Source organism: Musa acuminata, chromosome BXJ2-3 (genome assembly GCF_036884655.1).
Source record: "Musa acuminata AAA Group cultivar baxijiao chromosome BXJ2-3, Cavendish_Baxijiao_AAA, whole genome shotgun sequence".
NCBI lineage: Eukaryota > Viridiplantae > Streptophyta > Magnoliopsida > Zingiberales > Musaceae > Musa > Musa acuminata.
Genome location: NC_088340.1, coordinates 5,538,913 through 5,550,877, shown reverse-complemented (window position 1 = coordinate 5,550,877; position 11,965 = coordinate 5,538,913). Strand labels below are relative to the sequence as shown.

The 11,965-nt window shown below is 38.1% G+C and overlaps 1 protein-coding gene and 1 long non-coding RNA gene across 3 annotated transcripts in view; both read right to left on the bottom strand.

Annotated features, from left to right (window-relative positions):
• Positions 1-292: 292 nt before the first annotated feature.
• On the bottom strand, positions 293-5,455 carry LOC135607072 (uncharacterized). Of its 2 annotated transcripts, XR_010485069.1 has the most exons (4): positions 4,475-5,455; positions 3,134-3,254; positions 2,491-2,683; positions 293-1,023 (listed from the first exon to the last, which is right to left on the bottom strand). It is a non-coding gene; the product is annotated as an uncharacterized LOC135607072 (long non-coding RNA). The 2 variants fall into 2 exon arrangements; XR_010485070.1 differs by lacking the exon at positions 3,134-3,254 and having other exon boundaries at positions 294-1,023.
• Positions 5,456-6,049: 594 nt separating this feature from the next.
• Positions 6,050-11,965, bottom strand: part of LOC135607071 (mediator of RNA polymerase II transcription subunit 23-like) — a 32,377-nt gene continuing 26,461 nt past the window's right edge. The window contains exons 18-22 of the mRNA XM_065098564.1: positions 10,826-11,066; positions 9,988-10,744; positions 7,333-7,514; positions 6,691-6,794; positions 6,050-6,589 (exon numbers count right to left, since the gene is read on the bottom strand). Coding sequence (XP_064954636.1) covers positions 6,373-6,589; positions 6,691-6,794; positions 7,333-7,514; positions 9,988-10,744; positions 10,826-11,066 — 1,501 coding nt within the window. The 3' untranslated portion in view covers positions 6,050-6,372. The remainder of the gene's footprint in view (positions 6,590-6,690; positions 6,795-7,332; positions 7,515-9,987; positions 10,745-10,825; positions 11,067-11,965) is intronic.

Here is an 11,965-nt window from a genome sequence, read left to right as displayed (position 1 = left end):
TGGATTGGCTAATTTTGTGCTATATCTCGCATCTATTGTTCTATCAAGTCTAGATCGGACGGTAAATAATGGTCCGATAATCTATCGAATCATAGTATCATGCATATCTAAATCATAATAAAAGCCTTACCGACATCTCATCATGTGTTTGTGTCTCGTAGTATCATCATGCATATTTAAATCATAATAAAAGCTTTGCATGTGCCGATAGTATGAACGGAAGTCCGATACCAATTTTGCTTTGCATGTTGATCTCCATCGGCATCCTACTAAAACATGTTTTATTCTCTGGTCAAAGTCAACTGTAGAGGAAACTTCTTAAAGAAAACAATAAGCACATGGAAAGAGAAAGGCGATAGGGCTCAAATAAATATGCAAGTCTTTCTTTTGACCCACGGCACACACTTCATCTTCTTCTTTTTGGTGCACGCAAAACTAACAAAGATCCAGCGAAAGCTATCCTTCTCTTCGTACCTTAAGACCTCTCTCTCTCTCTGTGAAGCTTTGGTTACATGGAACGAGGGACGCGAAGGACAAGCGCAGTGTCTTCTTCGTCGGTGGCTCCTGCACCGGAGCTGCTGCCACTGGCGAAGGCGGCAGATCGGGCGCGGTGCCATCACCGCACCGGCTGCGGCGAGGCACAAGCGGCCTGGCGGCCGTCTCGCCGCCTGCTAGACGACCGCGCTGCTGCTGGTGAGAGCTCGACGGCCGAGCCTAGGCCTGCCATACCACTGCTCGACGCCTACGAGATCGAGTGGATCAGGAGGGAGTTGGACCGCCTCATCGTCGGGAGCCGTCAGGAGAAGCGGAGCGAGACGGCAGCTGCTGCGGCGGCAGAGGAGGAGAGGAGGCGGGCGGCCAGGGCGAGGGCGGCGGGCGGGTTTTGGGCGCGGCACGCGGTGGGGTTATGCAGCCCCAAGGAGGGTGTGGCGGAGCCGGTGGCGTCGACGTCGGGTGCCGGCGGCCGGCAGTAGTTTGAGCTTTCAGGTTCGGTGACGGGTGCAATAAATTGGAAGGCGATTGCTGCAATAAATATGCACGTCTTCGGGTCAGTATTTGAAACGGCTTTCGTTGACAGGATTAGCAGTCGATGGTGCTTTTCACATCAAATCATGTATCGATACTTAATAGTTGACATCGCTCACATTAATAATAATAATAATAATAATAATAATAATAATAATAATAATAATAATAATAATATATTTGTATCTAATGACATGTCATATGCCAGAAAATATGATAAACAAGAAACATAATAAACAAAAAATTCCTATTCCATATATCATCATTATGCCTATGCAGTCTGGAATACTGAAAGATCTCATCTTAGAGTTTCTGCTTGACAGGAAATATTGATATAAAGAAATGATCGCAAAATTCACTGTGTTCGTAGACTATTAAGACTCGAGCCTGATGAGCTAACTAGCCTATTAACTTCGTTTAGTCTAATTCACTGATCAAAATGCTTAAGCTGAAGTTGATAGTAGTACACTTATCAGATCCTTATAAGCTAATCTTAATCTTGTCCACTTTCGGGGTGTTACATAGACACAACTCGAGAAAAATACAGAAGAATTGAGGACATGGTGATATATCTTGAGACGGAAAAGAAGGCTAAACAAAGATATCCTCATCGTGACATTCTCTCCATAATCCAGAAAACAAAGATTCGATAGGATGTTTCTGAATTTTTACTTTGGCCGAAAAGAAAAAAAAAGGTATCTGATATGTTGATATACAAGAACAAGTAAGAAGATTAAGATTAATGTATTGTACTATAAATTCGAAAATGCTGTGGCACTGCAAAGCAACCATATTTTGACACAATAAACTTGACAAAGAAGCATGTGAATTGCACGTCTAATCTTGAACATGATTCAGAAGCAAAAACAGAGGGAGGAAGCCTTTCAGTCCCACTCTCCCTTGACAACAACCTCATAAGGATGACAAGTCAAGAATATGAGAAACTGAGCAGTCATACCTAAAGATCTTTGGCTTACCAAAACATGAAGCAAGAACAACTACAATTATCAAGCTAGGAGGCAAAATTTTGAGAAAAATAACAATCTACCAACTCTACCAACTGTGTGAATTAACCTTGAAATTAACACCTTCTCATTTGAGAATAGAAGCAAAAATAATATCATGACTGTATCATGAATGCTAGTTATATTTTAATCGCGTTATGATGGATGGTTACTCTCTATGGTATTTTACAAACTCAAATTAGCTTGAATGGGTCTTACACCCTATTTGTGGTGTCGAATCGCCATGCAAGGCTTGACCCTATGATGCAGCACCTAGTGTCTCTTTCCAAAATCTATTGATGAGCGGTGAACCAACTAGTGTAATGCTAAGTATCTTCTCAGATAGTTTGATATCAGTTGCCATACTTCGACTCTAATTCCATACTCACTTAATCCTATAAAACATATATAAGGAAAAGAGTCATCTATTAGGACATGGAAGTAAACAAGTTCATCGAACCTGGAATTCTAATCATAGAGGGTATATATGTCGGAGCACCCTCAAGTCATTGGTGTGCTAGGATATTACTGAACCCATGTGAATTCCTCTTTGATTCGCATGAGGCTAAACACGAATACACAGCAATGGTTCCCCAATCAAGAGAGTCGGGATCATTTCTAACACCGAAGTAATAAAGTAACTGAGGCATGATCTGCAAATGGAACAATTTCAAAAGAAATTAACTTCCTGATATATAGATGTGTGATACAAGAAAGATGACAACAATCTCAAATTCCTTCATTATACATAAACAAGCATAGGAGTGATATCTCAGCTGAACAAATGGAGAAACATGCACCACCTCAAAATGCTTAGAAGCATATATTCGCCTCCACTTTATAGATAGATCATTCGGTTCCAATTCTTACCCATTTGATCTATCAGAACAGGTTGATTCTTCTGCTAATCAACCAGTAAATGTTGTTCATCTTACTTTTCAGTCATTTCTTAAAAATTTGGAATACTATTTGAGTATTGAGTACCATGTTACTTAACAATATGAAATTTTCATGACAATTTAATTAAATAATGTTTGCATATTTATCTGAAATAAGCAATAGCTAATAAGATTTAGAGAGAAAAGCACAGATTCATATCAAACCTGAAATTCATAGCATAAAGGACCATTGCAGTAGTTGCATTTTTTAATATTGGCTATGGTGGGGTAACCAATCGACAAAGGCAAAGGCCACAGTGGTTTTGCCATCAGATCTCGACAGTATCTGTTCAATATACAGAAATCCTTCAGTTTTTATCGCATGATTTTCAGAAACAAAGGATCACTTCTTGATCATAGTGATAGTGTAGCAGTACCGGACCGGTAACAGGCGGTCCACGTACCGGAAGCCTGTCGGACCGGTACATACCGCCCGTACCGGGCGGTACGGACCGGTACTGCAAACCATACTTTCAAGAAAGCCAATGATATAAGATAAGCTGAAATATAGGGGTCGCAATACAGGCAGGACAGGTGTAAGGTCAGTAGGACCAGGAATGGGCACAAAATCATCAAGATCACGTCAAAGGGATTGGATCTACCCTTGCTTTTTTGTTCTTACTCTGCTGTCTCTAGATATTTACCAATTGGATTTTATCCAGTGATAAAATAAACTTAATTCTTTATTTATTTCATTTTCAAGATATCTATGAATTTCAACTTTGAAATGCAAGCCTTAAGAATGTTATATGCATTGAAATTTTTTTACAAGCCGAAATTACTTAGAAATAATGTGAAAATGAATTTTATATGAGTTATTTGATTGACTATGTCAAGGTTATGAATTTTTCAATATAATCAGCTATATCTATAAAAACAAAAGAATCCAACAAAGGTAGAAGATTATATCTATAATGATCTTGTTTGCTGCTATTCCTTATAATCAACAATTGCTTTATTCTTGTTAGACCTTCTGCAATAATTAAGGTTCCTTACTAGCTGGAATAGTTTTCATCAGTTGAAAAGTCTCCCTACAACCAAGCAACATTCTAGATATGAGGGAACATCTTTATTACCATAGTTGCATTGGCAGATAAAAACGTTCACACATGATGATCTGAACATGGTTTCAAAACCATTAAGGAGAATTCGTTAAGTAGAGTTCCTTAACGCTAACACAGGATCCTTGTTGATCTTGTGATCACTGAACTGTTCTAGAATAATAGGCTGCTTGTCCATAAAATAATCCAATATAGTCTTTTTTTCCTCTTAAGGTTTCACAAAAAGTTTTTTTTTTTTTTTTGTTCAAGGGCAATAGATCCCTTTGAATCAGGTCATCGCCTATATACTTATATAAATATTCAATCTAGAAGAGTTCACTTGTTTGGAGTAATTTAAGAAATGAAAATCTCATCTAGCGAAGCTATTTTTAGCAATACTTGACAGTTCAACAGAGGAATATGATCCTTATTTTCTCAAACAATTATATTAGATAAATTCAATTACCTCCAACACTCAATGGTTTGTCAGTGCCATAATGTCTTGGTGGTTCATCAGAGTAGAAGGGATTGGATCGAGGAAATTGACAACGGAAGACTTCACACTTTAAAACCAGTCCAAGAAATAAAGAATATAAGCAAATACAAATGACACAGCAGTTAGAATGAAGAATACAAATCAGACATTCAAGGATTTAGTTATCAAATCAAAGGTCTAAGAATAATGTTATTTGTGAAGACTCGATGATAAAAAAATATATCAAGAAGCAGAACTAAAATCATATGAAGGAAGCCAAATTAACATTTCAATGGTAATGAACATTGCAATAAAACCATTGGTCATGGTCACTACCGAGGAGCACTATGGCTGCCCGGAGGATTCCGGCAGAAGAATTTGACCGAGAAAAGAAAACTATCAGAATATCTACTTTCCTGCAATCGCCATTAAAGGTGACCACTATAAGTAAAAGCAACTATCAGAGTCATATAATCCTAGTTTGATTGCTAGAGCAGGAAAGTCCATGACTACCCTGTTCGGAGAAAGTAAATCGGAACACAACCATTAAAGGTGACCACTATAAGCAAAGCAACCTATCAGAATATTTGAAACTCATTGGTAAATCACATTTCCATTAATTTGGGCATCTGCTACCGCACTAAGCAATCCCTAATATGGTATACCACCGGCTAGTAATCAACCAACTGTGTTTGGGTTTCCAAGTGTAGAACGACAGAAATTGGCTCCAAACTAAGAAGCCGTGGAAAGTGTTGTATAAAAGCAGAGTCCAAATAGAGAAAGGAAGGGAGGAGTTTTCAGGCCATCAGTCACCCGCCAGCCGGAAACTGCCACACCGGAGGTCCTACATCCATCCAACAGCCGCAGCCGCAGCGGAGTGGAGAGGAGGAACACTTACTGCGAGAGTGGGAAATGATTACCGGCGGCGGAATTTGGCCGAGAAAGGGTTTAAGTCAAAGCACCGATACATGTTTGGATTAGCGAGTTGTGATAAGAGCACAAGCTACAACTAAATAAATCATCACGTCGCGAATCTGAAAGCTAAGGTTCGTCATGAGACACCGATGAGAAGATCACAAATTTCAAAGCATCAAACACGCATCTCAAAGCCGAACGGGACCTATGACCCTGACCACATCAAGTCTGGGTTAGGCCCAACTCGAGCTTAGGCTCGGCGTGCCACAGCGACGACGATGAAGATTCCGCTAACTGAAGCTAACAAAATTATAGCGGCAGGAACAGATTAGGGTTTGAATTAATTCTACTTTCTTGCTTCGAAGAGAAGAGAAAGAGTAGTCTCTTTGGTTCCAACTCGAATACATTTTTCCAACAACATGATTTTGAGGTACAGTCTCCATCCTGCACATTAACATACACAACAAAACCGCCACATGACTGCGTTATGAAGAAACCTTTTTGCAGGTCGATGCACATGGTTACTTCAACTGTTGTTTCCTTTTTCAGGATCGCTTTTACAAACAACGAAGCGAGATGGTAATCAAATCAAGGTCGTACCAATCAATGAGTTGATTCAACCAAATCACAGCATTGAAACACAGCACGATATTAATACACTGACATCCATCTTTATTAACAATACACATCAATATCCCATTTATACGCCGTACAGTATCGATCTAACAGGACATAGACTATTTTAAGCTTTTTGTCACCACTGAGTTAATAGCACAAAAATAAATCCCTTTACATACCTTACTGATAGAGGTGGATGATACCGTGATCAGGGAAGAACTAGCAATAAAAAAGAACCATTCAAGGAGCTCTACAGTTCTAAAATTCCAGTTAATCAATGCCTTTTCCATCGCTAGTAGTTAAACAATCTATGTATCTTAAAAATCTGAAAAGATTAAACTCGATTATCTCACCGATCATAAATTTGTTTGCGTTGGATTTTGTACTACTAGCTTTGGATGGGTTGCTGCATAAATGGAGGAGTTCTGATCAGTCTTCAAGTGTGAAAGAAGATGCTGAACATCCGGTCTCAAAAGTTCCATGACTTTGCCGCACAAGGTCAAGCTCTCCACTCTGGGTTTACTGGTGTTCTGCACAGGTCCCCCTTGTCCTTCATACATGACAGCATGGTGCCTGATTTCACAAAATGTTAGAAGAACAAGAGATTATAATTCACATGCAAATATAATCCATATATGTTGACATACAAATCAGAGATCATGTATACAACTTACAGAAAGTCAATAAGGTCCCTTATATCTGATGCTTCAGCATGAACTGCAGGCTGTGAATTCTTTCCAAACACATCAGCCATCACATTGAATAACAGAGCTAGTGTCTACGGAACAAGATATAAGTGGTCCATGTTAGGGTCGACAAAGGACAAGTATCATCCAATTATAAGAACTTCAATGGACATTATAGATTAAACAGAACAAGATATGGAAAAGAGTGCCTGCATCATATAATACGTTATATAGTTTTCCAATTTGTCTAAGAGGTCATAAAGACTAAAGCAATGTTGAAAGTCAAAATGACATCTTAACCGGCAGAATCCCCTTTTTGTAGATAGAAATAATAGTCAGTGATCGCATCCGAGTATGCAACTGTTAACATAGTAATGAGGATAACACAAAACAAGTAGTTTGTCAATCAGATCTTTTAATAGAATGAGTGGCACACTGTTAAAGCATTTATAAATGTTAACAAGTAACAAAACCAAGAATTTTCAAGTACTGGTGCCACTCTAATAGTCAATTGGATTAATATGGTATGCCAATATGGTCCCTCGTAGATTTGATACAAAACACAACTTTTAACACAAAAATAGTAATACATATATTCACAAATGTGCATACAAATAATTCTATGTGTACCTTCATGAACAATGGACGAGCAAAGGCAAGACGAGGCAGTAAAGGGCCCATTATGCGGAAAGCTATTCTTAGCATCGCAACAGAATTCAATGGCCGAAGATGCTTAATTATTGTATGTGTTGATTCTAGCCATTCATGTGGAAGATTGCTAAAGAATGAATGCAGCAGTGCCACAATATTTCCTGAGACACAGAAAGGTAAAAAGTAACATTGGGTTAATAAAGAGAAAGTTAAACAGCTGAGAAGATTTAAATAGTCCAGTGTAAGAAAAAAGATATGGATCAATGCAAGTATTTCATAGGAGTTAAGTCCCAGACATTTGTTTAGCAAATACAAGCAAAATTGTAGCATGGCTCCACATCATATCAGGGTTTGCATGGCAAGGGTGCATGTGTTCCTCTGCTGGTAATTTGTAGTGCTATGTAAACCATAAGTTTATACGAATGGGTCAGGGAAATTATAGCACCATGCTCAAAGTCAAAGCCATATTGCCAAGAGTCAGACATGCAGAACACAACGATCTGTGACTCTGGAATTAAACTATGGGGGCTTCCGAACACCTTCTATAAACTGGCATAAAATCTAGAAAAGCAGCAAGTAAAATGTTAAATTGCCTCAACCATCTTGATAATGTTTTCATGTCAATAATAACTTATTTCAAATCCTTTCTCCTCCATAATAAGCTAAAGAGGCACAAAATATAATGCTATGGAGGTTTCAAATATCATACCAACCAATAAGTATTAATCAATATTTATTAATTTGCCCAAAGACTGCTATTAAACCATATAGGTTGGTCCAGTCGATATGTACTTTTTATTATTTTTTCCATTGATATCTGATGGTGCAGTTCAGTATACTGCCAGGTATAGTAGTACTATACTGATCTACCGGTAGCCAAAATTTGAATCAATCCAGTATTTAAAACCTTGATGCTAGGAAGGCATGGGATAGTCTGCAAAGAGTTGTAGGTTGATCATGTATTACAGGCCATAAGATGGAGCATACATGCCACTCAAAGTTTTCCAGTGTGCCTGGAATAATTGACAATAGGTGAAATATTCCAACGGGATGGATTAGAGACTCAATCTGCAGGGGGTTAGTAAACACTTTACCATTTTGCTATATGCTATTGTTGCAGAAAGGATACAGAAGGGCAAAAAGATGACATTGTGAAGCGACCACTGATGAAGCATAGTCTGCAATATTGCCTGCTCACAATATGGTATGTCTGATCCATATTGATCTTATTAAAGATTGATGTGATTCGGTTGAACTTTCGACCTCATGACTAGAATTTGGTTGGAATAAACTAGAACCAATCAAACTCAATCAGAGTTGACCAATTTTGGTCAATTATTAGATGACCTCAGACCAAGAAAAAGAAGAAAGCAGAGGAGAAGAAGAGAAAAAACATGAAGCAAAAGAAACCTCATAAGGTAGGAATGCCATCATCACACCAAGTGTCATAGGATTCACAATTTAAACAATAGTTATTTTTATAAATATTCTGAATCAATTTCATTGTTACATTCTACAAGACCAATATATTTTTACGAAAAATAGCTATTTTATGAAAAATGATGATAATATAGTCTTTTAGCATGTATTATTTTAATATTCCATATTTTAATAATTATTATTTTTATCTTTTTTTAACTTTTCAGTTGACATTGATCCCATTAATCCAAGTGATACCACCAATATCAATTGTATGATCCCCAGCTACCCATGATCCCAATACTGATCTTGTGAATTATGCAACTAAGATTTCAGCCTATTAAGATTTTGATCACTTCACAGTTATGACATCTAAAGAAGGCTTGCCAAATTTGGATTAGCCAATAGGAACAATAGCAGACCTGCAAAGCCTAGAAACTAGAGATATTATTATTTACATTTAAGTCTTGAAGCTAATTGCAACATTCTAAAAGCTAATTTCTAATTATAGACCAAAAATGATAAAAGATCATTTGATATGGAGAGCCAAGTCATGGACGTCAGTCTTGGTCATTTTCAATGTACAAGCATGATGTTGACACAGGTTCATTTCCTCGCCAAGGACATGCAAACACAAGCTTCTCATAGAGCCCAGCTAGCATTCCAACAGAGCATAAGTTTCCACAGACCAGCATAGGTTGATCAGCATGTATATGACATTTTTTACTGGAGATACATGGCACTCTGAGATTAGAAATCTTGGATAAGGTTCATATCATGCTAAATTTTCTATATTTAATTGGTGCCTATTCCATGCCTGATATATAGGTCGATACTAGTAAATGGATTTTAATAGAGATGGGAAGTTTCGACCATCTAACAATTGACTGACAAAAAATTAGCAAATCCCATTAATATCATTTCTGAAACTTTACATGAGATGAGGAACTGAGAACTACTACAATCATCTCCACGACAATAAAATTCAAGAGATCATCTTTGATGGTTGATTCGTCATTTGATTGGCTTCTTATTTCACCACTAGAAAGATACGCAAGAAGGTTATAGCTAGTCTATGTTGGACGGCCAAGGCAAGCACTTTGCAATCATAATGGTATATACTAATCAATGATATCAAGAATGAACACGATCAATCAACATGAAACATCTTAAATGTTAAATATCAATGGAATGCCTACTTAACCCAAGACATACCTATGGCTGTTGATGTATTGTCCTGAGAAGCCCATGTAGAATCCAACAAAGCATAGCCAACAGCAGAGTCCAGCTCTTTAAGTGACTTTTTACTATCAACAAGCCACCAACAATCTTTTATGATGCGTGATGCTTCAGAATACAACTGCATATGAAATTCTGGTGGGAGCTGGGCAAGCAAAAGCCCACATGCTTGTATCATTAGACAAGACAACTGTTGACATGAGTAGCCACTTTTGGAAACGAAATTGTTGGCATTGACCCAAGTTGTTGAAGTAGTTGAACGGCTTGTGTTCATGGATTCAGGACTTCCACCAGAAGGTGATGTTGGTAGACCAGAATTTTGCCCATGGGACATACTTTGAAGTCCATTGCCAGACTGGATAAGTGTTGGCTGTATGTGGACAACAATCTGAATAAGTGAAGCTACTACCTGAGAAGCTGATGCTGGGAGAGAAAGAATCTCAATAGCTGCTGTTTCCAGGACAAGTTGTGTGTATGTCCCAGGATCTTGGTTCTGATAGAAGGCTTTCTGACCATCAGAACAATTAATTGAAGTTGCCTGGCTTCTATTTGCAGCTGGACGCCCAAAATTGCTACAAGGATCTCCTGTGGAGTCTGACTTTGCTTTACTATTTAAAGAGGGTATGACATTATTCACAAGACCTAGTAGAAGGTTTGCAAAATATTCTTGAGGAGGACAGCCAACAGAGTTCGATGAACCCATATACTGAGGAAAAGACTCTGAGAATGAAATCTGAAAAAAAATCTAGCTTCAATTAAAGCACTAAATTAAAAGTAAAAATAGGTTTGATATTGAAAAGAAAAGGTGAAGTACCTTTGAAAGATCAAGTACTTTTAGTATTCGCAAAACAAGCTTGTTTGGAAGGTGACCATAAAAATATGCAAGAGTGTCTCTAACAAATGAAAACCTCAAAGGATGAAAAGCCAGAAGTTGAGTGTAAGAACTAAGAACTCTGTCAGCAATATCAGTACCATCATTCTCGATGAGCCTATAAACTATAAGCGGAATAACTGGGATTAAGCGTGCGGCAATGTCATCAAAGAAAGTGGGGTACCTGCAATGATCATGTATGTGATTATAAAGATTCAATTCGACCCATCAAATTTAGTAGAACAGAAATATCTTGTTGTAGGTACATTTGAAAAGTTGATGACAAGTCAAAAGTGACTAACCCAATGTTCTCATTCTTTTTCTACCCCTGTAGGAAATCAACTCAACACAATTTTGATATGGGTGATGTGGACACATAGTGGAGTAACTTATGATGTAACAAGACTTTGAGATTGAGATGTGTAAGCACAATCCATAGTCAAAATAAAATGGTAGGTTCAGCTCAAAATTTGCCTGTCTGTAATCAGGCTGAGGCTCTTGGACCAGTGATTTAAAAAGCGTTAGGAGCCAAGGTCCAAAAACGCCCGAGGCGCTAGGCGCTCACCCAAGCGCTTGCCCGAGCGAAGCGAGACGCTAAAATATAAAAATATATAATATAATTAATAAATATAATTATTTAAAATTTTAAATAAAAATATGCTATTAAATTAAGAAAATCTAAGATAAAAAATCACAATGTCACATTAACAAAAAGTTTCAAAATTCAAAACCTAACAATATTAACAGTATACACTATACTGTTATACTGTTAATAGTATATTGTATACTGTTAACAGTATATTGTTAACAGTATACAACAATGTTGCAGTATACAGAAGGAGAAGGAAGTGTGAGGGAGTGTTGTGTCTGCTGATTGAGAAAAAAGGAAGCGGCAGCAGCAACGGCAGCGGGAGCCGGAGTGGGAGTGTAAGGAGGCAACGGTAGCAGGAGTGTAAGGAGGCAACGGTAGCGGGAGTGTAAGGAGGCAGCGGCAGTAGGAGCGAGAGCGGCGACAGCAGCAACGGCGAGTAGCAACAGTGGCGAGAAACGGCAGCGGCGAGCAACGGGAGCGGCGACAGCGGT